The sequence below is a fragment of the Toxoplasma gondii genome, chromosome XII, assembly GCF_000006565.2.
Source record: "Toxoplasma gondii ME49 chromosome XII, whole genome shotgun sequence".
NCBI classification, from domain to species: Eukaryota; Apicomplexa; class Conoidasida; order Eucoccidiorida; family Sarcocystidae; genus Toxoplasma; species Toxoplasma gondii.
The window spans coordinates 3,041,931-3,067,974 of NC_031480.1; the positions used below are offsets into that span (position 1 = coordinate 3,041,931).

Here is a 26,044-nt window from a genome sequence, read left to right on the forward strand (position 1 = left end):
CGCATTTGTTTCTTCACGAACTCAGTGCCAGTGTGTACGCTTTCTCTCTGCTTCTTTTTCTGTCCATTTCTACACTTGTGTGCATAGCAATAGATATAAAGATTTCTTGTCGCTCAAGCCGCGTGTGTCTCTGTTGTCTCCCCTCTCCACACATGCGCCTCTGCCTATCTCCCCAAATATAAACATCTACATATATATATATATATGTACAGATAGATAGATATTGACATATATATGCACATATTATGTGCGTGTCTCTCTCCCCTCTCCTCTCCCTGTCTGCACATTTCTCCCGGCTTCTCTGTCTCTCTTTCACTGTCTTTCTTTCCATGCGCATGCCTGTCTCTCTGTCAGAAGGGGCACTGCTGGCGCGTCGAGCCAGTTTTGGAGAGCAGAGAAAATCAGGAAAGTGGATAAAAAGACTCGCAGCAGCTGCGTAGGAAACGAAGAGTGAAAAAGCTAAAGAAGGACGACAGACGCTTCCAGGATTAGCTCTACAGTTTCGACATCACAACACGGCGATTTTCGATTCTAAATCTTGAGGTCACTTTTGTTAGCAACATGCGTCTTGCCTGACGAATTCTCTACTGTCTTATTCCTTGCGACCGACTAGGTTTCGCATTTCTCCGAAGCAAACACTGTCAAAGGCTACAGCATCTAAAAGCGAATCCAGCAGGATTTTGAAATTCACGACGTTCAGCTGTCTTCACACTCCACTGGGGCTTCGGGGGGTGACTTCAAGTGCCACTGCAGTACGTTGCCTACAGAAGGTCGCGGGATTTGCGAGTCCACAAAGGTTCTCTCGGCGTGAACAGCACACCAACAATTAAAAACAAACGTGGCAATAAACACAAAACGAAAACCGTTTCTCGGACGCCTGTCCTCGCTTTTGTCAAGACTCGAGACAACGAACTCACCTCCTATATTTAGCGTCTCGTTCTCCACACGCGTCGAGAAGACGTTCCTTATGGCGTTGTCGTTCCTTTCGTCTTCTAAGTTTAACACACTTTCGATCTTCCTCTGTGTCTCGAATCCTCGCTCTTCGCTCGCTTTTCCTACGTTTCCACTACGCGACTCCACATCCTTGACTGTGCACCTTTTCCTCCCCGTGTCCTCATTCTTTCTGTAGCTCCTCCATCAACTCTCTTCCCTTGCTTCACCTTCCGTTCCCCGTGCCTCTTCGTTGTGCGTTTACTCTGTCTTTGTCACATTGTTTTCCCCTTTTCTTCCTTCGGTTTCTCGCCCTTTCTCTTGCTCTCCGTCTACCGGCTCTTCCTGCTCTTTTCCTCTGCCTGCGTCGCGTTCTCCTTCTCACTTTTCTTCCTCCACCCTCTCGTTTTGCCTTCTTGTCCTCTGCGTCTCTCTCCCCCTCCCGTTCCCCGTGGAAGCGCCGCCTTAGAGACGTCGGAGGTACGTGGACCGCTTCTATTCCTAAGTCACTTCACACATTCATTGAGTCCTGCTGGTCTGATTCGTGCAGCGCATTCACCTACACACGATGGTTCCCTCGCGAGTTTCAACGTCAGGCCGCTGGGCTTGCATCTTGTTTTTTCGGACCTTCCCGGGTTCTTGAGGACCCTAAAATCACTTGCGCTGCCTTCTTCCTCTGCGGAAAGCCGTCTTTCCCTCCTGGATGCTGTCTCGCTTTCCTCTCCCTTGTGCGCTGAGACTCGCTGCACTCAAACGTTTATTCAGAAACGCAGCCGGCAACCATCTCAACACCTCTTCGTCTTCTCCGTTTTCTTCTGCTTCTTTGTCACTCTCTGCTCCGGTGTGGCGTTCCTCTGCTCCGCGCTTTGACGGTTTGCGAGCGTCTCCTGCGTCCTTTGATGTCCTCTCAAGAACAACCTTCTTGCCCACTCCTGCTTTTAAAGACGGTGAGCTGGTCGAAGCAGCTCTCGCCGCAGAACCTGATTCACTTTTCTCCCCGTCAGTCGGCCTTGACCGTGGACAAGAGTCCTTCTTTTTCGTCAGCGTCGACGGAGGCAAGGCGTCGTCGGGTGCGAGAAGCGGCAAGTCGGCTATCTCTGTTCGACCTGTTTTCTTGGTAGACGGAACCTCCCCATTTCTTCCACTCTTCTCTTGCACAGACGCGGGCGGAGTAACCTTGTCCGAGTTGCGTTCTCCCTCTCCCTTCTCGTTCTCCGATGGCTCTTTTTCGACTCTGCCTGAAATTTTCGACTCTCCCCGTCTGCTGCCTTGCCCGCGTTTCCGGTTCCTGCGCTTCCACTTCTGCTGCGCGACAACAACTACGTCTCCCTCAGCGCCTGCTTCTTCTCTCTCTGCTTCCCGTTTAGCCTTCTCTTCCAGACTCTTCGGATCCTCTTCTTCTCCCGGATCCGTCTCCGACCTGTCTGCGAGAGCGCGCAGCAACGCGGCCGGAGGAGGAGGCACCGGCAGGGAGCAGAGGAGCGGGAAGAAGGAGACTTCAGACGAATCCGCTTGCGGGTCCGCGTCGCCGGTTTCCTCGTCGCCTTCAGCATCCGCGGCTCCGGCGAACGGCTGGCGAGAGACAGGCTCAGCAGTGACTTCTCTCGAGCTGTTTGCATGCGCGGCAGAGTTCGCCGAAGAGGCATAGGGAAGCAAACAGGAGACAGGATCGTTCAGAATGTCGTGACCAACCAGCAGATGGTGGCGCTCAACCATCTTCAGCTCCGCATACACTCGACTGCAGACATCGCTGCCGCAGCGCTGGACCTGAAGAAACAGAGTTTACCAGAGAAAAGCCACGGACTGAAAACGAAGGAACAGGACTGAAAACCCCACTCAGAACTTAAGAACATACCAAAAAGCACAGCGACCGGAGACCAAGAACTCCCAATGAAACGCATGTAGAAAAAAACCTGCCATGCAACTGACCAGTCTACAAATATTCAATATATATATATATATATGTAGACATGCGAATATACATATACATAGAAAACGTATGCATATATATATATATATATATATATATATATATGAATATATTTATAGATACATGTATAGCGTCGTCGATTTGCACCATATGTAAACAGTTTTGCATATATATATTTCTATGTGACGTCTCCGCATATGTGTTGTCCGTATATGAGTATGCATGTAAAGACATTTATTAAAATTGATGTGTGGACACTGGAGAGAAATATCCGGCAAGAGAGATTTTCGACTTACTGCATCTTCATGGACAGGGGAGCCGCTGGAGTCGCCGTGGCTGAGGCCTCGTCTCTGGATGAGGAAGTCTGGGAGAAAAGAAATAAAGTCCAAAGAAGTGCATGCAAGAACGTCTGCCTCGAGTCTTTGACATTTTGTCAAACGTTTGCGCTCTCACACAAGACACGCTCCAGTCCAGACGTCCACCCGAGTGGCGCCTTTTGCGACTGCTCTTCTTTGAGTTCCACTTCTCTCTACGAATCAGAGAATCGTCCACTCTCGGATGTTCGAAGGAAAAAGACACAAATCGATAACGCGACCTTGAAATGCGGCAGGAATGCATCACAAACGAGACACCTGAGAATCCCTCTCATTCATTGTATTTATCTCTAAACGCATATGCATATCTATAGATATCTATCTATCTTTCTATCTATCTATCTATCTATCTATCTATCTATCTATCTATCTATCTATCTATATATATATATATATATATATGAAGAGAAAGATAAGAGAGAGACGACCAGACGGGCGTTCGAGTGGAAAAGATGTACCTAGCAAAGGAGCAACGTATGCATGTTCAGCTCTTTGAATTTCTGTATGGCTGGAGAAGTGCATTTGGTTTGGCGTGCATGCAGGCGCGTCGACGCCTCGGCCTCTGTGTCTGAGCATTGTTCTTTAGCGGCGCGACTCGCTGTATCTACGGAGGCAGCTCGACGTCCAGGAGAGTCTTGGACGGACGCAGTCTGACTTCCCTCCTTCCCCACCGCGTTCGTTCTCTCTGCCGCTTGCGCGTCTCGATTCCCCTCTGCACACCCGAACCTGGGGCACAACAGTCCGACTGCGAAAACCGGCTCCACAGACCAAGGCTTTTTTCGTTGCATGCAGTGCCACGGAACCTACCGGGGTACGCGGCACGGTCAACCGCGTCCGGAGCGACGACGGTGAGAGACACTTGAGGCGCTCCAAGTTTGCTGTGTTGACACGCAGAGCCATGCGTCTCCTCATCGCGCGCAGCGACAATCAGTCTGCGTCGCTTGCGTTCAGGGAAACGCGCCTTTTCGCCTCTCTGCGTTGCGTCAGTCGAGTCTCTGCACGCAACGTCTTCGGCGTCCTTCTGCGCTGCTTCGACGGAGTCCGGAGGGTCGGAGCTGCTGCGAGGCGAAGGTGACGTTTCGTCCTGACCGTAACATTCCTTCTTCACCGACGGCGAAGCGTCCCCAGAGACATCCGACGCATGCGCGGCGCGACGAGCCTGAGCAGCTGCTCGCTGCAGGAGAGCGGCTTTCGGCAGAAGGTCTTCGTCGCTCCCGGAACTCGTGTCTTCCTCCTCCGTGCTCCTCCGTTTTCTTTTCTTTTCATCGAAAAAGTCGGACGGTGGAGGACTGGCTTCCGGGGCGACGAGGGGAGACAGCAGAGACGAGCAACTCGCAGCGCGCTGCGCCGCCTCAGAGTCCGACAGACTCCTCTGGAAAAAAGACAAGGCGCACACAACGGCACACAAGATGTCTACACGAGAGAGACTCCCCAGAGTCATTAAATTCAAACTCGAAGGAAAATACCCGCAAGAATGCGTTCACACAGGTGAACCTGCCAATATACGTATATCTATCGACTCATCTGTATGTACGTACCTCTCTGTCGACATCGATATCTATCTACCTGTCGACATATCTAGCGATCCCTAACTACCTCTCTAGTTATCTGTCTATCTACATGCCTCTCTGTCACTGGCACACTTACATAAACATGTAGAGCTATATGTATGTTTAGATATATGTATAGCTATATGTGTTTAGCTACATGTTTATATATATATATATATATATGCGCGTACATAGTGTCGTAGGTGGCATAGGCCTGTTCCAAAAACAGGAAGACACCTGCTGTCAGATTATTCGGTTTTATCTGGACAAACACGCGAGGAGTCCGTAAAGACAATTCTTCGCTTTCCAAAGCCTCTTCTTAACGTGATCTGTGTCGAATGTAGGAGGACGAACGATCGTTTTTACCGCATTTAAATACGCGCTTCACGTTTCATTCTCGAGCACACCCTCTGGGTGGTCCGCGAAGCCTTCCCTCTGCAAGTTTCCTGTCCTCCTTGGCAGGCACTCGAGTGGTGAGAGGACGCACCGAGAAAAAACCGAGAAAACGTGTGTGAAGACTAGACACAACCATTGAAGAAGAGACGAACATACCTGAATCAATTGAATCAGCTCTGGCATGTGTTGACGAAGAGTCGGAGGAGCGGGCCGCATTGCAGCGGCGAACTCGACTGCTGAAGTGGGTCGCTGCATGCAAGCGAAAAATATGGGAAAAGAAAAAAAGTCAAAAATTGTCCGAGTCTGAGGTCTGTGCGTGGGCGACGATGTGCATCGCCTCGTGAAAACGTAAAGGAGTAAATGTTTCTAAAAACTTCGATAAAAAGAAAGAACTGCCGCACGAGGCTCTCCTTTGCCTCAAACTCGTTTTCACCACGGTCGCTCAGGACGACGTGAACAGAAGTCTAAACTACACCTTCCTCATCGTCCGCCTTCTCTGCAGATTCACCTAAATAGACAGATGCTTACACATACAACAGGCTCTCTCGCTAGAAACAGACGATGCTGCCTAGAACTAAACAAGAAATGTGAAAAAGAGCAGCAATGCACCTTTTGCGCGAGAAGAAGAAGATGCGCCGGCGTAGCCAGGGAGACCGGGCTCCGATCCAAGCGCCGCGCCAGAGTGTCTCTCCACTTTAGGAGTTCGATCTGTACACCCGCAAAAAAGCAAAAATCATTTTTTTCTGATGTCACTTCAGTTAGCTTCTGCAATATATATTATACATATGAATATTGAATATATATCTATATATACATATTCTGTCATTTGCTTTCTCAATATATATATATATATATATACATGCGGCCGCATGCATTAATAATGCCACCGTATTTCAGCAAGACAGACTCACACGACAGTCATCGGTTTTCTACGATGAAGCACGGAATGCATGAAGGTGGAAAACATGTGCAGTGTCGTTGGTTTCTTGCATGTACGATACGGATCCATTAGCATCCATCTGTTGCCATGTATACAGTTAGATAAACACACACAGATAGATACATAAGTGCATATGTTAGCTATTCAGGATGAACAGGTCTCTGTATACTCCTTGTTCATCAAAACATACCTGCAAACGCAGAAGTGATCGCATCCGTTTTATCTATGTATCCAACGGATTATATCTGATTTTTCCACGCTTGTGAGCAAACGAATGTGCAAACAAATATGTTTCACATATCCGGATCACCACATGTGCCTTGTCTGGCGCTGAATATATATATATATATATATATGCATATGTATATAATGTGCGTAAGTGTATATGCGTATACATCCTGGCTTCTTTTGTCCGTTTGACAGATGCGATTTTCGCAGACGGAGAGAAGCACTCCCTCTTGAAACATACAAAGACGACGTAGGAGAGGGGAGAGAGACCAGCGCGGGTCCGTTTGAGAAGAGCCTCCGCCTCTGCCGGGGCGTCGAAAGGCGCCTCCACGTGGAGCTTCAGACAGACGTCACGACTACGTTCCATAGTGAACATCATGATCTGCTTGCCAGCCTAACGTCGGAAGAAGCACAGAGGAAACCGAGCAACAGCCGTTTCCTTCGCTGTCTCCTTGCAGAGCGGAGAACACGAGTGCCAGCGAGAAAGAACGGGGAACCCCATAGGACAACGACTGTTGCTGTGGCTCTGCAGGGACTCGCTTGGATTCGAAGCACTCGCCAAAGAGGCGAACAAGAAATGAGAGCGGTTCGCTACCTTCCCGGGCGTGTACGAAATGTAGAAACGCCCGCGAAGAGGGACAAGAACGAGAGGAAACGCGACTGTCTCGCTGTCAAGAGTCTGCCGACGAAGAAGGAAAGAGGCGCGAGTGAAACGAAGTTGTCGAACTCTCCACGAACTTGCAGAAACGTCCGAATCGCAGGTAAACATGTAACGGAAAGAATAAGCTTTCTCCGATAGCGCGTACCTCAGTGACTTCCAGAGTTCCGTCAAAGTCAGTGACAGCCGAAGGAGACAACGCGGCGCCTCTGAACAACAAAAACAGGAACTGTCTGAAAAATTAAGCAGAGACTCATCAGCAGCAGGGCGCCGTCTCGTGATGAGCACCTTGTGCCAAAACGGTTTCATTAAAGATCTTTCAATGTACCATCTTCCTCGTGGTATAATATATATATATATATATATATACATATATATATATATATATATATATATATATATATTGACGGTTTTGACAGTACACAACTCCATGTATTTGTGCAGAGGGGTAGACATATAGATAGATGCCTCGACAGTTCCATCAAGTCAGGTAGGGAAACAGGTATATCGAAGCAGCCAGGCATAGACGCATAAGTCAATATACATGTCCTGTAATTTGTAGACAGACAAAGAGCTAAACGTGTGTATTCACGCAGGCATACATGCACGTATCTTGACAAATGTAGACACATATAATTACGGAGAAGCACAAAAGTGGATTTCGCTATAGATATTAATGGAAGGAATTGCAAGAAATTGAGAGTTCGACCCGTACAACTCAGGCTTGGAGAGAAGCTGGTTTTTCATCACGTCGAAGATGAAGGGGAGATAGTGGGTGTCGCTCCGCGCATAGGTCTCCATTTCAGGCGTCAAGGGACTGAAGAGAACGCGGAAGCGCCAGACGTTCAGGAACAGAAGTGCCAAGACACCACGCCGCAGACGCCCATGCATAAGCGAAGCAGCAGAAATACCGAAATCCGAGGAACGGCAAAAGAAGGCCTTTCTCTGCCCGCATACGTCGGTTCACGCCCGACGAGACAAGAACGGAAAAGGAAGCAAATTCACTCCAGAAGCCTCCGCTCCTTTCGCGCGTCCGTCCGCCAGAATGGGGTGTCTCGACATCCCCTCTACGAGGCAGAAGAGAGTCGAAGATTTGCAGCAAGCACAAATGCGACACAGGCCTGTTGCGACAGCAGTTGTCAGGAAGTTGGAGTGTTCACTGCAGAGTGGCACGACACACAGCAAAGCCGAGAAAAGGCAGGAAGAGAGAGAGTTTCCTAAAATCAAAGCGAGTCCATTTCGGTCTCACCGGCGTCTCCAGTCAGCTAACTGGTACTGCTTGTTTGCCTCCACATGACAGTAGGTCTGCAGCAGATTAGCGAGCGACGCTCCGCCGGGTACAGCCAAGGCGCGCGCAGCGACGCAAGTGTCAAACATGTTCACCACGTAGACGCTGAAGTCTCTCTGGAAACATGTTTTCGCGGAGGCAGAAGAGAGCAGTGAGCCGCGAGGAAGGCAAGGATAAACAAGGGCACTGTGAGAGAGAGAACAGAAGCAGAGCAGAGAAAGGAAGACGACACCCTGGTGAAACGACACACAGAATACGACACAACCGGAAAACGCGAGCAAAGGAAGAAGTCGAGGACAAGACGAAGACAGCAAATGGAACGAAACACTGAACTGACGAAGCAGACAAAAGGGAGGGGAAAAAAGACAGAAGAACAGAGGAGAAACGCGCTGCTGCATGCGTTTCTGCAAGACGTGCCTGCAGCCAAATGATGTCGCTGTCTGCTCCATGGAAGATTTTCAGGATCTTTGGATTCGCCGTGATCGTGTTCAAAACGTGCAGGTGGTCGAAGAGAGCAAAGGGGTCGATTATATAATCTTTCTCGCGAGTACTGAGTTGCAGGAGGCAAGTGAAGCCCCGGTAGGAGTGGAAAGAATGGTGCTCCAGATCAATCGCCACCAGCGAGTGGGCGCCTACAAAAGAGAAGAAACGTGCGAAAAAGGGAGAGGCCAAACGTGGGCAAAAACACGAAACAGCCACAGTACTGAGACAGGGAAGGAGGACGAGAAACAGAGAGACAAAGATGCCATGGAAGAAGGAGAGATGTCCGACGCGAAATACGGAGAGACAGCGAATGCGAAAGAAACAGAGAAAGGAAGGTTGGACACAAGTCTGCATCTGCTTCGTGTATATAGACATGTGGCAGGCAAAAAGACAAATAAGCGGCGGCGAACGTTTATATCCAGATGTTGACATATCCAGGCAGCACCAGAAAAAATAAGCAGATGCATGAAGGGGGTTGTGTGCCCATCTACGGAGATGCGCATTAAAACGCAGAAAGAAATTGGGACTTGCAAGCGCGTCGGTGGGAAGAAGAACACGGAAAACGACACAGGTCCAGCAGCCTTCATGCCTCCGACATACCGAAAAGAGACCGAACCGGGCAGAAGGCCACAAATGTCCTAAACGCTTTGAAGGATTGCTCTTTTGATGATTTTTATGTTTGGAACTAGAGTTCGTTTGAACTGGAAATACGGAAGCACTGAATTGTCACTAACGTATTTTCGTGAAAGGACTTGTTACACGTTGAAGTCTTTTTGCCCTCAGTGAGGATCAGGGAGTTCGGGTGTAGTCCATAAGCACTCCGCGTAACGCAGAACCAATGAAGAGTAGGCGCTCAGAGGAACGCTACTGATGCGACAGAGCTACACACGACAGTCCAGAGTAACAAACGAGGTAGAACCTTTCCTGAACTGTGAAGACCGACCAGAAGAGAGTTCGTCGACGAGTTCCTGCAGTTCTTCCTTCTCGGCAATCCGCACCAGCGGCGTGTCTTTCAAAGGCTTCCACCGCCGCGGCTTGGAAACCGTGAACAAGTCAGGGCCTGCGAGAAACGACAGCAAAAACGACAAGTTGGCACGAACTTGCGGTTTCGTGGAGACACCTGGTCTTCAACGCAGGCTCTCTCAATTCCACGCTTCTCTTGCAGTGCGCAGTGTCTGCACCGGGCGCGATTTTTCATCTGGAGTCTGACAGATGCAGACGCCGACGGCGTCAGAATCCATTCTCTGGTAGCGACAAAGACAGTCCTTTTTTCCTCTTTCGCTCAGATCTGCAGCTGACTTCCGAGGAAGCGGAAACAGTAAAGAACGAAGCCCTCACGTTCCTCTGTTCTGGGCTCCACGTTTCGTCTGGATTTCTTGTCACAAATGAAGAACAACGCGTCAGCGAAGCGACCCAGCTCTAACGCCCGCTCGCGGCGGGGTCTGTGCGCATGCGATTCAACACGGCTTCTTTATCTCACGCCGACTCAAGAAACGACTCTCCCCCGACAAGTTCGCTTCCCGTGGGCGTTCTGCCTAGGCACGCGAGACCTTCGACTAGCACATGACTCTCGCGAACTCCATTAAAAATGAAAACGAAGTTCCAACACGAACCGGCGTTGATATCGTTGCCGTACAAGCCCTCAGGCAGCTCTTGAGCGACAACACTGAGAAGCGCGAAGCGAGAGGGGGGGGCGCATCGTTTGCGACGAGCCCACAACGCAAAGATCTTTCCACAATTACTCAGCCCCGAAGGCTTCGACTCAGTTTCCTTCGAGCTCCCTCGCTGTCTGAAATGTTTGAAAACCTCTGATTCCGTCTTACCTCCGTAGACTCCATCGACCGCCTCGCCATTCGGCCCTGTCCATGTCAAAGCGAGCAGCTCAGCTTCGTAAACGTGCGGCAGTGGCTCTGTTTCCTCACCCCCGTTGGACATCCGCGCCGAAGGAGACAGGCCGGTGGAGTCGCAGGCGCCCGCGTCGCCGGAGCCCGCAAGCGGGAAGGCTCCGCGACCGTGAAGGTGGAGAGAGATCGCCGGCGGCAGGGCGACGGGTGTCGACACACCTGACGGCTGAGAGGGAGGCGGTGCCGCTCTGCATGCCTCTGCAGCCTGCTTGGATGCTGCGGCTCGGTCGTCTTGAGTGTTTTTTGACGACTGGACATCCCCCTCGTCCTCTGCCCCCGCGCCGAACGAGTCGGCAGCCGCCCCGCAAACCGTCGCCGCCGTCTCCAGCTCCCTGTCGGGCTCCTCATCCGACTCGCCTTCTTCCCCGTCTATAAGCCGACGAAGGCGGCGCATGCGTCTGGAGCGGAGTCGCTGGGCGCGGCAGATCGCCGGGTGCAGGGGCGCGAGGGCGTGCGGCTTGGCGGGGAGGCGCGGCACGAATCTTGGAGAGAAGTTGTCGATCAAGTGAAGCCACTGCCGCTGCGGTCGGTTGCGGACAGCGGCTGCGAGCTCGCGTACGAGTTGGGGGTTTCTGAGAGCAGCCCAGCTGGAACTCGCTTGGCGCGCGGAGCCGCCAGACGCGCTAGAGGAAACAGCCAGAGAGAGCGCGGTGATGTGCCCCTCCGGAAAGAGCGCGTCTTTCCGAGTCGCTTTCTTGCGGGCATCCTCCCCCGACAGTCCAGCTGTGGAAGCGGTGAGGCTTTTCTTCGACTCTGTGAGCAGAGGCAAAGGCGCGTTCGGACTGCGTTCGTGGAATGCCAGGGCTCGGTCGACGTCGTCCAGAAGGTCGTCGAGGAAGTCCTGGAAAGCCGGAAAAAGGTTCTGCACAGTATCCTGGCGCCTCCCATCCGGCCCGCTAGCTGCGTCGAGTGTACATACACCAGAGAGACTGCGGTGTGCCGACAGGTTTCTGCGAGCGGCGTCTGAGAAAGGGGTGTCTGGCACAGCCAGACGCGCGGCGACTCCCAGAACCTCGAGCGCCTCAGCAGCTGCCTGATGTGTGAGTTGCGTAGCAGTCTCTGAACTGCTCGTTCTGATGGAATATTCTTCTCCAGAGGGGATGCCGTTCGCGGCTCGAACGACTCGCGTGACGGTGCCCAGCAACGCCTGGAGCGCGTTTTTTCCACAGCAAGTCCGGTCTGGATTCTTCGGGTCGGCGCCCGCGACGAGGCGATCTAAAGACGGAATGGAAAAATTCATGGTGAAAAGAAAACCGAAAGCTCTGCACCGTGTCAGTTAACAGAAGTGTCGAGTTGAGGTGGCCATAGCGACCACGAGCGAACTGAGAGAAACCCGGGAGCTGTGCAAACAGCGGAAAGAGCATTTAGGCAAGAGCGAAACAGCGCGAGCCAGCGGAGGCCATCGGGCCACGAAGGAAACGGAGCATGCGACGACAGGTTTCCTCTACGAAAGTGGCGGTGAGAAAAAAGTTCTTCGGGACTGGTACGATGTTGTGAAAAACTCGAAGGTCGGTGAAGAAACGCGGAGCGGAAGAAGGGACTCAACGCCCCGGACGAGCTCCACAGAAGATATGTCGACGGAAGAGACCTGTCAAACACTCGGTCTCCTTTCCAGTGGGAACTGGTGGTGAAGAAAAACTGCTGCGAAGTGCCATGAAAAGTCTCCTTTGTTCCTCTGGCAAATTCACCCCTTTAGGAAGTCACCGCTTCTCGCCTTGAGAGCGCTTGGATCACAGATCATCGTTTCACCGAGCGGCCACTATAAATGCGAGGTTTCTGGTGCTCTCGCCGGAGGCCGTTTCTCTCTGTCTTGACTTGATTTCTTCCGCCTTCTCTCCTTGGTTGTGCGACAGACGACGTCTAGCGAATGCACAGACGAATTTGACGTTCGAGTTTAAGGTGTGCTGCGACAGCCAGAGGCTCCTCAAACGAGTCCCAGTCGTGGGCTGTAAGTTGCGACTACGGTTCACGACAGAGAAACGAAGTAAACGATTTTTTGGCGCTTCTCTCGACCCCCGAAGAGGGGAAAGTTGGGCAGCCGCCCACGCCAAGGGAGAGCTGAAGAGCTGTCAAGGGTTCGCGCCAAGGCTCTCCACGTGAGTCCGTGAACGAATGTGGAAGCAAACCGGTGAACATTGAAACGAAAATAAAGAGGGAATACCGTTTTCGCTTCGAGGAACGTGTGGGGCCAGAGACTCGACGCAGAGTCTCCTGTTTTGTCACGTTCCCCGATGATTCACCCGTGCATGCATGCAAAAGAAACAGCTGTCATATTCCAGAGAAAGAAGGCGCGAGAGCTCTCTCGTAGGGAGCAGTTCTCTACAACCGTTCATGTTGACCAAGCGCGTTTCTTCCTTCACATTCAGACTGTTTTCTTTTTTCTGTGAGTTTGGCTCGAGAAACTGCGCGGGTCGCTTTGGTGTCTGCCACCGTCTGGCGAAAACACTGTCGCGGAGTCTCCATGTGCCCCAGAGTTTTTCTCCTTGTCTCTTTGCGGCGCTGCTCTATTGGGAGCCCGCCATGAACTTCTGCCTGTGTTGCTCGCTTCGACTGACCGTCAAGCGAAACACTTTCTAGACATCCCCTAACCATGAGCTGCCAAACCCAGAGGCACGCAGAGGGTTTATGTGTTTCGAGGGAACCCAGAAAACTGCAACAGAAAGTGTCTGTGGTGACTGCAGCGGCGCAAGGCCGGTTCGTGGAGAGCGGCGGCGTTAGCAGGGAAGCAGAAACTCGTTAGATTTCATCTAGACACTGCGAAACTAAAAGGCAATGCTTACTTGCACGCGCTGCACTGGAGGCGGCGCCCACATAACGGACATGTCCCGCGGCATCCACGTCGAAAGATCTAACACGTTTTTGTCCCTGCACCTGATCAGTGGTTTCCTACGGGGTGGATTTCGATCCGTGAAGATCCTGACACGCATTATGTGAAGTGATCTACGTAGAGGCAGTCTTCTAGGTTCTCAAATGGGGGATGGTTGGGACCACGTAGAATTTAACTAGAGTCATAATCGGCATCCTCGACGCGATGCTGTCTCCTCACTAGATCTGCAGAAGAAAGGACGATGCTGAATCAGCCAGGAATTGCAGCGTATGTTTGCCGTGTGAGGAACGACCGCCGATTTGTGTGAACCCAGTGCTGAGAGCGCCGTTCTACGGTTCGCCGCCCCTTCCACCAGCCGCGATTTACATTTTTTGATAAATGCGGAATTGCGTTGGGAGAGCTCGAGTGAAAAGCCCATCCCCTTAGACCGTAGATAGATCGAGAGCAATCGCCAGAAAAGAGGTCAGGAAATGACCAGACTCACCGGTGAAGTATCCCGCGACACGAGTGCATTTCGAGTTTCTCCAATCCACAGAGCAATTCAAACATCTCAACAGTTTTAGGAACCAGCACGGATCTCCCTGCAAACGTGGAATCAATCTGCAGACTAGATGTGGAGATATCCTTCGTCAAAAAAAGGCTATTGAGGGTGCACAATCGCTCTGTCAAATACCCCAGGGCTGCCTCGCAGAGTGCCTCTGCAGAACACGCTTCAAGACGCCGGAGAGCCACAATCCCTACGACGGTTTGAATTTAGTGCATCCGTTTTTAACATGCAACCACAGTTACGGTTCCGTGCTTTCATCGATCCACTTCAACGGCAAACACACGCTGTCACCCTTACCAAGGTTTCCAGATGGGTGGCTCTCCCTTATGGTGTCGATGCTCCCACTTAAAACCGTAACATTCAGCTGTGAACAAGACTGCGTGGTCGCGTTTTGAATGCCAAGCTGTTGAGCGCAAACGACACTTCAGAGTGGAGTCGGAAATCGTGACCGGTCACACGTGTCACTTGCTGTGCAACGTTCCGTAGAGCGAGTCTTGCTTTCTGTAGTCAAAAGCTCGTTTCTCCGCAGCTTTTCCGGCGCGATCCTAGGTACCGAAACCACACAAGGTGTTAACGCGGGAACTTCAAAAACGGCGGCCAAGTGCCATAGAGATATTTTATGGAGACCCGAGCTGTGAAACACTATCCCAGGCCGCGCTTGTGGACGCACTATTCGTGTTACCTTCCCGCGACTCCGGTAAGAATCTGTAAAACGGAAACATCTTTGACCACGAATGCGTTAACTTGTCACATGTGGCTGAAGAACAGCCGGCAACCAACATTGACAGGCTACCACATTCAGCACGCCATACAGTCGCGTGGAATTCCCGTGGAAAGCGTGGTGACAACCCCTGTATTAAAACGTGTGCCGGTTTATCGTGGTAGTTTCTCTGTCCCAGTCGGGTGTATGTACAGCCTCTTCCCACTGAATCTGTCATATTCACTTAGAATCCACAATCGTCTATATTGAAGGGGCTCTAGCGACCGAAAAACATGTACAAATACCGCACCGAGCGTTGCCTTTTATCCTCACATATTGACGACGGACTGAAAGTGCCTATGGCTGCTCCTACGAGTGGTAACAAGCATTCCTGTATTGCACGGATACGTAGCCGATCTGGCGTGACCCTTATCAGCCGACTTCTTCTACATCCTGCCAGGCCAAAAATTTCTAGACATCTCGTTTGCATCAAACCTCATCGAGTCTTCTTAGTAATCCTGTTATTTGAGAAATCCACTGGGCAGATCGCGCCAAAGCGCACGGACCTCGGAGTTCGAAGTTGGTTGTCTGTTTTTCATAACTATAGTCATACGCAGTATCCCAGGTACTGCAGTATGTCTCCGTTTCCTCAGCTTGAGTTCTCCACGACCGGCCAGCTCGACCGCGGTGCAGAAGAAAGTGAAACCTACTCGAGAAAGTTTGCTCGAAAGCAAGGCGTACAGCTCGTCGTCCGTGATGACATCGGCTGGATCGACTCCCGCCGGAATTTCGTCACTGTGCTGACGCGCGGGCTTCGGTGCTCCGAGATCCACTTCGATGTCTCCCCAGTCGCCAACGTCGTACTCGTCGCCGTGCTCCTGAGCGTGCCGTTCGATCGTCTCTTCGTCGGCAATTTCGAACGGCTCTTCGTCTGCCGCGGGCGTCGAGGCTGTCGCTGGGGAAAAGCGCATTTCCTCGCGGTCACTTTCGCTTGCTTCGATCCGCATGTACCGCCGCTGCAGCCGCCTCGGCAGTTCTGCCAGCAGGCGCCGCCACTGCTCTTTCCGCCCGAGTCCGAGCCTTTCTCCGGAGTCGTGCAGCTGCACAAACGCCCGAGCAACACAAGACAGAGAACACAGAAAGGAGGAACGAATGCAGCGACACAGACACAGGTCAAAAGGCCTCTTATTTGAATGGAAAGCGTGGAGAAAAAGGAGGAACACGACCCCTAGAGGTCGACGCCATGCACCCCTATGTTTAGTGCGACTTGATTTTCAAGTCAACAAACGAACCTTCGCCCAGTCGATGCAGTCAATGTCCTCAGCGCGCGACTCGACAAATCGCAAAAACGTCGCCACGAAGTCTCCGTCCCTGCCGTTGACCAAGCCGCTGCGCACCTGCAATGAAAAACACAGGGGACGAAGGATGTATGAAGTCACAGAGATGCAGCCGCGGGAACAGTTTGGAGAAGATACGGTCCACCACTGTCGCTCGAAATCTCGTCCGGCTGAAACGAGAAACAAGCTTTTGTTTCCAACGCGCAGCATCGCGTTGTGTCTCTCCAGGCGGTTGCACGCATGCACAGCAGAAGCTGCTTCTTTCCTCATCTCCCTTTCTGGGAGCGAACCACCCGTCCCCTCCTCTAGCTCTCCCGTCCAGAAAGCGATCGATATTCCTCTCATCGAACTGCCTGTCGCCGAGCAAATACAATCACAAGAAGAGTACTGCTTCCAAACACAAGACGAGTGTCTGCGCGTGCCTGAGTCGTGGAACTCTCTGCCATGCGCGAGGCATTCTGGAATATCCGGAGAGGAAAATCTTGACTTTTTGGACGGAACTTACAAGCGCCGTGACTCCGTTCACGAAAGCGCCTGGCTTGACAGAGGCGAGAGGCGGGGCAAGAAAGCGGACATGGGCGGCGGGCGTAGACGCAGAAGCTGAAGCAAGTGGAGAGACAGCAAGTTCGGGAGCCACCACAGGAGAAGCGCCTACAAGAGCTGCTATGCGTTGTTGTGCAGCGAGTTGAAAAACAGGCTGCGACCCAGACGCGGGAGAAGGAAATGAAGGAGCGGAAGAAGAAGACGAAAAAGAGTCAGCGAGAGACGAAGAGGGAAGGGAAGGAGAGGACGACGACGGCGAGAAATCCGAAGAAAGGGATGCTGGCGCCGAGACGGAGGAACCTGTGCTGGAGGTGGGAGAGACTAAGAACGTCCGAACGAGGTCCAGAAGTCGACGAACTGCGGGCGACTTTCGGTGGAGGTTGGGCGCGAGGTGGACGCTGAAGAAGAGAAAGGACGTCAGGTGTTCCAGTGCAGCGGCGTCCCAGGATTTCCTGCAGGCAACGAGCCGCGGAGTCCCCGAGGAAAGACAAAAAGAAAATGAGAAAGAGCCGACAGCAACGTCTGACCGCGCACAGCTGACACCCCCCCGTGATTTGCTTCCTAGTCAGAGGACAAGCGGCCGTAGACGTACCGTTTTTCCAGGTGCGAAGCGACCTCTGAGAGAAACGGTTCGTCACCAGCACCCAAATGCGCCAGACTGGAGGTGATCCAGTCCAGTTCTGCCAGGGAGCAAGCTCCGCGAGCCAGCAGAGTCGGAATGAGACGCAAGTGGTCTGCACAGAGAGCGAGAGCCCAGAGCCAGAGATTCCGAATCTCTCGAAGATGCAACGCACGGGGGAATGAAGATATCGGCCTACAGCTGAGTCACACAGGGAACGGTGGTAGCAACTCTGCAGCTTTAGACAAAAAAATGTGCCTCAAGCTGCATCTGGTGTTTTTTCTTGCTGTGGTGACGGTGAATCTCGATTGTCTACTCCACTCGAGAAACGTCATCATTTGCTGAATCAACGGACACAGAAGAACCCGCTTCTGCGCAGTGCTTTCCTTTCTCTGCTCCTCCGTCACGCGGAGACGTTTTCAGTCTGAGAAGAGAACGTCGCAGATTTCCACCAAATGCGGAGACAGAGTCTCGGCAAAAACAGCAAGCTGCCTCAGCTTCACACGCGTTCTCGAATGTAAAACGGGGAGGCGGCGGAGCGGGACGGAACGAGAAAAGGGTGCTCGAACCAATCGCGTCTGTTCATTCTCTGTCCACTCTTTTGTTCTGTATGCATTATTGCGTTGCGTGTTTCCAGCAAGTATTTTATCTGTTCGACATCCAACACTCTGCTTATTATCCGTCCTCTTCTTCGTCTGCTTTGCATCCTACTTCTGCGTTTCAGCTGCGGGGAATGGCTCTTGTTCCCTTCGGTGCCAAGATGAAAGTAGGACGGAAAAAGATGAAACCTCTCTGGGCTTACTTTCCAACATTTCCACGTCGGTGACGCCTGTGATGCTGGAGGCGTGAAGAAGCATCGCCACATCGACCGCGCGGAAACTCTTCGTCTCTCTGTGATTCCGAAATGCAGCGAGTCTCACACAGTGAGTGACACAGATGAATGGAAACAAGAAGAACCATAGAAATCAGCTCGTGAAGAAGCACAGCGAAACAAGCAACACAACGATGCAAGGAAGCAGAGAAACACACAGACAAGAAGACCAAGAAGAAACAGAGAGACCTAAAAGTCGAAGGAGACAAAAAGAAACGCGAAGATGGACAGAAGCGAAGAAACGCAGAGATAAGAGGTAACAGAGAACCACAGAGATCGAAGAGAAAAAACAAACAACTCCAACATGCACCGCAGAACACATGCAAACACGATGGTGAAGCCAAGGGGACTGGAGGCACAAACGGAGACAGTCCGCAGTTCTTTCCCAGCGGCGTTCCTTTGACATGGGAGAAGACGCTAGACTACCTAGGAAACGGACTGTGTCCCTCGAGCTACGCGATACAGGCAGTCGCTACCTTGGTGACTTCTGTACATCGTTTTCTTTTAAACGTAGGATACGAGCACACCCCAAGTATGAACTACATAAATACACAGCACCAGATGATCCTATGATCGACACCCCCAATCTTCTGAAAGACTTCAAGGACCGTGTCTCAGCCTAATTTCTTCTTCTTGTGCTGTATATACACACCTCCATCCTTTCTGTACTCTTCTCGTTGTTCCTGTTGTCAGACTAAATAGACCGAAGGATGCCGATCAGACACAGATCGAACGGAACCTTCCCCAGTCCGCTACGACCCGAGAAAACGAATTCTGAACTCCCAACACAAATGAAAAAAAGAGGCCACACACTCCGAACAAAGTGCTCGAGTGTAGCTTCAGTGTAGACAGATATACCAAGGGTCCTGATCTCGAAAAAAGAGCGGCTCACTTGTTCTTCCTCAATTCACCGAAAATACGCTTCGCGAAGTCCGCTGCTCTACTGCCTTGAATGCACGCTGCACTCCACAGAAGAAGAATGAGGTCCTGTCTCCTGTAGTATTCTAGAGACTCTTGTTCAAGCTGCGAAGAAAGAAAACAATTTGATATGGCACAACACATGCAGTAAAAGAATGGATCTTCGAATCACCATTGCCACAGTATCTCTCCTCTGTATTTGGGTCATATAGCCCCTTAGCGAAGCACCGAAGGAACAGAGCGAAAAATAAGTTTCGCCTGCCGGCGTTACTACAACGCCAGACTGCTTCAAGCGAAACTGCAGACTCACGCTTGATAAATAAGAACATGTTGATATATATACATATATGTATACTATTTACGTCTTCTTGGTCCATGGACTCATATAATACACTATCGATATAGATATATATGTATCCTACATGTATCATCTTAGTCAATAAAAATATTCAAGCATGTAACCAATAACACCGTAAACATTTATCACTACATAAACATAAATACATATATATATATATATACATATATATGTACAAGCACATGAAGAAAGAACCTGCGAACTTGCATATTACGAGAAACGTCTGCTTGGTACATGTGCCCTGGAAGACGCCCTACGCATAAACACGCTGAAAATCCGCGCATATACATAGATATATCGATAGGTATGCGCCAAATGCATTCTTTTATGTGGCTTCAAGTATTTAGGTGCAGGAGACACGCGGCGTGGTTTTGAACTTTGAGCGGGTCTTTGGAAGACTTTCGCGGCCTTGGTGGACAAAACGGAAATGTGGGCATGCAGGCATGCATCTGTGAACAAGTGACTGCTTCAAGACGCCTCTGGGGAGCTTCACGTCTCCACTGAAACCTCAACGACGTTTCTGCGGTTGAGGCGCCCGATGTACGTACAGCTGGAAAGAGGACGTCGCCGAGGCGTCTGACCGCGGAGTTTCGCGGCGCTTTGGCCGCAGCCCACGCACAGAGGGAGAAGCTTTCTCGTCGGAAAGACCCAATTTTCTTCGTCAGTCTGTCTGAGAGAATGGAAAGGACAGTCTCGTCCGTGTACTCGAGTCGAAGAAACGCGTACAGCAGAAGAGCTGCGGTCTGCACGAGGAAACGGCAGACAGGCATTTCACTTCGAAGGCCTTCACTCTCCAAGAAGAGCTTGAAAGCGGGCGAGCGAACAGACCGGAGAAGCCGCTAACACTACAAATCGCAGAGACACTGGAGACTTTTCTTGCATCTTGCAGGCTGCCATCTACGGGACCTCTGCAGGTGTGGACACAACGCAAGAGTTCCTCTGTCAACGACAACCGGGATGGATGCTGGGAGGCCATCACCTTCGCTGCCTCTCAAGCGCCTATTTTTTTTCTGTGCTTCACCCACCCCCCCTCCAGGTGTTGTTCTCCCCTGTCTCTTCAAACTTCTCTTCACTCCCATCAAAAAAGGAACGCTTCGTTGCTCACTTGGACGTCGACAGAGTGTCCTCGCCGCCGGACCTCTGAGGCGAGGCGCTCGAAGAGAGGCGGATGATCCAGCCGCCACTTGGCAAACGCCCACGCGACGCTGCTCAGACTCTGTGCGTTCATGTCAGAAAGTTTATCGACGCATGCCCTCCCAAGAGCCTCAATTGCTTCATTCACAGAGTTTCTCTCTGCTTCCGAACTCTTCTTTCCTTTCACGTCAATCTCTCTTTCTGACTCGTTCTCTCTCTCTGAGTTGTTCTCTCCTTCAGGATTCTTCTCTCGCCCTCCTTCCCTCCCTCCTTCTCTGTCGATCGTTCCTTCTCTGTCGATCGCTCCTTCTCTATCGATCGCTCCTTCTCTGTTGGCCTCTCCTGCCCTCCCAGTCTCTCCCGCTTGGGTCAGGCTTGCGTGGAACCTCAGAGACTCCACGCGGGAGTCCACACAGCCGCGTCGCTCGTGCGGCCGGAGGTCGTTGAGCGTTGATTCCCCGCAGTGGAAAGGCGCTCCTCTTTCCCCTCTCTCTGCCGCGGCGTCCTGCTCTCTCTCTCCTCCCCCCCGACCGGAGAAGCGAAACAGGGACGCAGAGGCGCCCGACCTGTCTCCATCCGACACAGCAGCGGCGCGGGGTGTCTCTACACACTGGGAAGCAGAACGACGCGAAACGCCTCTTGCGCGCACTCCTGCGTTCGCAAAGGCGTACAGACAGATGGCGAGTTCCTGCGAGAAAGGAGCAGAGAAAAAAGCCGAGACAGAAGGAAGCAACAACGCATCCGGCGCTGAGCCACGAGAGCAACTACCACGCAAGAGGCGCGTCGCGCGCGCAAGCGACTACACAGACGCGAGGGATTCTGGACGATCGAAGCGAGCCTGACGCCGACATCAAAAGCGGAGGATGCGTCTGGTAGACGCGAACCAGCAGTAAGGAGGAAGACGAAGGAGATGTAGAACGAGAACACAAGAGGACAAAGGAAGCACAACACAGACGAACAGTCGAGGGAGAAAACAAAGAAAGTGAGCAACACCGAACGAAGCGACTCCTGAGAGTCGAAACACATGGTTGGAAAGATGACGAGGCGGAGAAGACAACTGTTGAATTATGCGGAGACAGCGCAGCAACGTCGTCTCTCAGAGTCGACGGTACAAATCGCATGCGTCGCCAACGAAAGCAAGCATTCAGTGAACGAGTTACTCTCAGCTAAAGAGCGAACGATCCAGGGTAACAAAGAGCTCCAGAGCTCCCCTGATGACGAGGCGATATGAATGTCGACAAGGGAAGCTGCAAACCTCTCACATTGGTAATCTCCCCCATGGAAAGAACCGGAAACAGAAGCTCTTGGTTTCGCCATGGACGCCGAAGAAACCCGAGTGTTACTTCTCTCCCACCGACTCGAAACGCCACAGTTCCCTTCCTCAAAATGAGGGCTGTATGTACACCTCAGGGCATTTCGCAAAAACAGCACCTCTTCGCTATGTTTCGAGTGGAATTCGCGCCCGTGCACTCCGGCCTTTGACGCTGTGAAACTTTTCCCCGAACGCTTCCTCCAAGATCTCATCCATTTGCTTTTACCTTGGGTGAGAAGAGAGAGGCTCGATCTCGAAGAAGAGGCGCGAGCTTTTCTTCCCAGAAAACTGGATTTCTGTAGCGGCACTTGCTTGTTCCCCAGACCAGGGTGGCGAGGCCCGAGGGTTTGAGCGCCGCGACAGAGCAGCTCTGTCTACTTCTTCGTCGTTCTCCGGTCGCTTCCCTCGCGGATTCCTCGAGACGCGGAACTGGCTCGTCGCCTCTGGTGCATCGTTCCGTCTCTGCGCCGGAGGACCGTGGCGACGAAAGCAGAGCAGCACAGCTCGACAGAGGCGCTGACACATTCTGGTTACCCTGGCGCAGCGACGAAGCGATCGGAGAATTCCCCTTCGAAGCGGGAGACGCCGGCGCGTCTGTGTGGACGTCGATCGCACGGAGAATTTGCGAAAGCAGAGGCTGGAGACTCGGGAGCAGGTGGAGGCGAAGCTTGGCCAGTGCCCAAGGAACGAACGCGAGGTCGACTGTGCGACTGAACCCGCGAAGCTGGGAACCGAGAGCCATGTCTTGGAGCAGACGGAGAAAGCTGTGGAGACACAACGACACAAGAAAGGGAGGAAGGAAGCGAGTAAGGCAGAGCAACACTGCTTCAGGAAGTGGACTCACGGCGGGGTCGAAGCGGAAAGGAAAGACAACGGACAGGAACGAACAGTGGAGGAAACAGAGGAAGAAGGGAAGCGGGAGGGGAAACAGAAGACTCAGAGAGCAAAGAACGCAAGAAAAGTGGAACAGGACGGAGAGGAAGAATAGAGAAACAGGAACGGGAGAAAGGATAGAGAAACAGGAAGGAGAGAAAGAGAGAAGAGACAGGGAAACAAAAGCAGGTTCTCCAGGACCTGCAGGAAGCCGAGAGAGAAGAGGAGACCCGGGATATAGCTGAGGAAACGAGAGGAGGAACGAGGAAGTGAAACAAAGAAGCAGACAGAAACATCGACGGCCGAAGTGGTGAACAGAAGCCGGGACAGACGAAAACCGACGTTTTGGTGGAAATTTGAAATTCCAATTTAAATGCTGCGTAACGTCTCGCTTGTCCGTCGATGCTGGGAACTGCATGCTCGGACTCCATCACGGAAAAAAGCTCCCCTCACAAAGCAGCCGTGACAGTATCTGCAAGAGCGGAATCACGAGTCGCCAGCGCGCGGCGTTTACGACACCTGTGGCGCCTTTCGCTCCCACGAAACAAGCAAGAGATGTTCTTGTCTTCATCAGATTTCTGGTATATTGAATGCAGAGTGAACGGCCCTCTCTGAAACTCAGAACAACTCTCTGCTTTCCGACTCCTTCCGCTGAACATACACCTCATTGGTGACGAGCTGCGTCCACGCCTCCGTCGAGTCTGTTTCGTGTTCAGCTGCTTCAACCCCCGCTTTCTGGGATTTTTTGTTCGCGAAAGACTCCCTCCGCCTTCTCCATCTTGGTTGCTGGTTTTCCCTCTCTTCTTCCTCGCGCGACGAGATGATCCGAGCCAACGTCTGGAGGGCGATTGCTCTATGGACGTCGTCCATTCGTGCCCGGTGTCTCGACACCAGACGAAGGACCTGGTCTGTGCACCGACAGGCGTTCAGTCGCGCACTGAGGTAGCGGTGGAAAGGCAAAGGTTTACTCTGTCTCTCTTGCAGCTTGAGTGTTATTTCCGCGGCTGAAGAAAGCGACGCTGATTCCTGGGCACTCCTCGTTGTCTGTCTCTTCTTCCTCGCTTCCTCGTTGAGGCTCTCTGCCTCCAGAGCTGCTGTCCCTGCCTCCCAGGCTTCTTCTTCTCCTCCTCTCCACGCTGCCAGCTGCTCTTCTTCGCCTGCGTCGATCTCCTCGCTCTCCTCGAGTCCCGGGTAAAGCGCTCGCGCAAAGAGACTGGTGAATGCAAAAGTCGAAACGGAACTTCGCCGCACGTCCCCAGGCCGCCGCTCCTGCCCCGCACTCGGGTGTCTGTACAGCCGAGACTCCAGGGCGCCTCGCCGCTGCCGCAGCTCCGGTCGCCCGGCTCTGGCGCCCCGGAAGAATGCAAAAGACGGGGGAGACAGGAAGGCGGCGCCTCGTCGAGGAACGAAGAAAGAGGAATTCTTTTTCTGAAGAACGGAGGAGTGCCGCCCGTGGAGGCGACGAAATGTCTTGGGAGGTGCCGGGGCAGACCCAGAGAGACGCGCGTGACGAGGCGAAGCAGGCAGAAGCGAAAGGAAGGGAGAAACGCCCTGTGTCTCATCCGCTTGTGCCGCCGCCTGGTCGTGCGCGCAGCGCCGGCGCGAGGCTTCTCCTGGGGTCTTCTCTGAGAGGTCCAGAAAACAGCGTGAGGCCGCAGACACTGAACCTCCACTGGCAGCGGACGCCGAAGAGGACGAAGAAAGCGAGAAAGGCTCCCCTCGTGGCGGAGGTCGCCACGATGGCAACCGAGTGTAGAAAGAAGAAAAAGGAAGGAAGCGGTCGTGCCAGGTGTCTCTGCCCGCGCGTCTCTGCAGAGATGGAGAAGGCGACCCGACTGGCAGTCCTGGACAGCAGAGGCTGTGAACGAAGAGAAGGAGAAAGAAGGTCGAGAGGCAGGAAGCGATTGCCGCTCGTCTCTTCGTGTAACGCAGCAGGCCATAACAGGTCACTCGGTGCTCTTCGAATGGAGTCCTTGAAGAAACACAGGGCATGCACTTGAGAGGAAGGAAGTCATCCGAGACAGTGTCGCGAAGGGATCGATTCATGCGCGCGTCCTGAGCTGGTTTCTCACGACGAACTGGACCCTGAAGAAGATGTCGAAAAATCCGTTTCTCCCCCTTCGAGCTCGGCAGGCACGCGGCCCAGAGCCCTCCAGAGCGCCGGCTCTCCATTGTCTCGCCCGTTGCACAGCCGACGCTAAAGCGGGTAGCCTTGCACCTTCGTTGTTCCCATTATCTCTTCGAAACGCGCACTGAATGTACTTCGCTGGACAGCGAGAACCGACACCAGTCCGCTTCCAGTCTCTTCAAAGACGAGTTCACGAAGGCCTGCATCATCGGCGGCCACCCTGGAGAATCACCACTGCTGACATCTTATCCCACTAGGTTCTACCCGATCACGTCGCCTCGCAGTGTGTAAGTCTCCCGAATACGCGGGCGAGGAACACAACCTGAAGCGCACGGTGTGGGACAGGCGCCTTCTCAGGCGCGCCACAAACGCGCTGTGGATGTGCAGCAGTAGAATTTGTACGCCAAGAACTCTCAAAAAACTGAGGACTCAAGCGGGGACAAAGGACACAAGAAGTATGTCCACCGCATCTAGGTTGATACGCGGTGTGTACCGACGCCCAGAAAAAGAGGTTCGATGTTGATGCACCGACGGTCTCCAGAAAGCACAGCGAAGTCTCAGAATTCGGGCATTGCATGCAAAATAAGGAGGGTCATAACGCATCCACCGGAGGCTTCCGGGAGACTGCAAACACTCTGATCAAATCTCCAAATGGGATCCCTACTGTCACGTACCTCACAACATACGGACCATCGAACACTTATGTTACAAGGGCGCAGAAATCTCGCGCGAAATCGACCAAGACGAACCGACTCCAGTTCCTAGAACACGGAAAGGTGGAAAGGGCGACAGGGAAAAGAAGAGGCGACCGCAGTTTGCTTCTCGAGCGCTGCCGGCAACAACCTGGCTGTTCAAGCCTTTCGAGAGAAACAGAGTCTGTGAGGGACCTACAGAAAAGACCTCGATGGGGCAAGAACCCAAACAAAAGGGCGAACCAGACTGTTTCTGGGCTTCGAAAAGAACGTTTTCTCTCCACGGTCGAAGGAGAAAGTTCGTTGTTGCTTCACCGGAGTGACTTCCGCAAAGTCGCTGCATGCGAGCCAAGTCGCTTTTCTCCGGCGAGTTGCATGCTCATCAAACGACTCGAGAACACGGATTGGCTTGTGCTCTGACACGCGAAACTCGCGTGGAACGAAGGGCAGAGAGAATTTGGGCTTCTCATTCTAAGTGGAATGTGTGAAATTGACCCGCGCACG

General features: G+C 52.4%; 2 protein-coding genes across 2 annotated transcripts; both read right to left on the reverse strand.

Annotated features, from left to right (window-relative positions):
- Positions 1–673: 673 nt before the first annotated feature.
- On the reverse strand, positions 674–12,844 carry TGME49_246970 (3'-5' exonuclease domain-containing protein). Its single transcript, XM_002367033.2, has 12 exons — positions 10,601–12,844; positions 9,721–9,837; positions 8,712–8,926; positions 8,256–8,410; positions 7,722–7,823; positions 7,155–7,215; positions 6,590–6,742; positions 5,790–5,888; positions 5,337–5,429; positions 4,042–4,606; positions 3,157–3,224; positions 674–2,697 (listed from the first exon to the last, which is right to left on the reverse strand). Exons 1-12 carry the CDS (start codon positions 11,919–11,921, stop codon positions 1,585–1,587), a joined length of 4,062 nt encoding a protein of 1,353 aa, XP_002367074.1. The 5' UTR covers positions 11,922–12,844; the 3' UTR covers positions 674–1,584.
- Positions 12,845–13,992: 1,148 nt separating this feature from the next.
- On the reverse strand, positions 13,993–25,903 carry TGME49_246978 (hypothetical protein). The gene is made up of 11 exons (XM_018780803.1): positions 23,382–25,903; positions 22,074–22,611; positions 20,507–21,223; positions 19,950–20,144; positions 19,018–19,148; positions 18,057–18,145; positions 17,228–17,369; positions 16,598–17,087; positions 16,048–16,152; positions 15,466–15,855; positions 13,993–14,600 (listed from the first exon to the last, which is right to left on the reverse strand). The coding sequence occupies exons 1-11, from the start codon at positions 24,890–24,892 to the stop codon at positions 14,517–14,519; spliced, it is 4,392 nt and encodes a 1,463-aa protein (XP_018634941.1). The 5' UTR covers positions 24,893–25,903; the 3' UTR covers positions 13,993–14,516.
- Positions 25,904–26,044: the final 141 nt, after the last annotated feature.

Coding starts and splice junctions, on each gene's coding strand:
- TGME49_246970 (XM_002367033.2), bottom strand. CDS start 11,921: ATGAATTTTTCCATTCCGTCTTTAGATCGCCTCGTCGCGGGCGCCGAC. Junction 6,743..7,154: donor GAACTCTGGAAGTCACTGAG/GTACGCGCTATC, acceptor TTCCGACGTTAG/GCTGGCAAGCAGATCATGAT. Junction 2,698..3,156: donor CCCCTGTCCATGAAGATGCA/GTAAGTCGAAAA, acceptor CTGTTTCTTCAG/GTCCAGCGCTGCGGCAGCGA.
- TGME49_246978 (XM_018780803.1), bottom strand. CDS start 24,892: ATGGAGAGCCGGCGCTCTGGAGGGCTCTGGGCCGCGTGCCTGCCGAGC. Junction 19,149..19,949: donor GCGACGTCCTCTTTCCAGCT/GTACGTACATCG, acceptor CTTTCTTCGCAG/CTTGAACAAGAGTCTCTAGA. Junction 16,153..16,597: donor TGAACGGAGTCACGGCGCTT/GTAAGTTCCGTC, acceptor TTTTCATTGCAG/GTGCGCAGCGGCTTGGTCAA.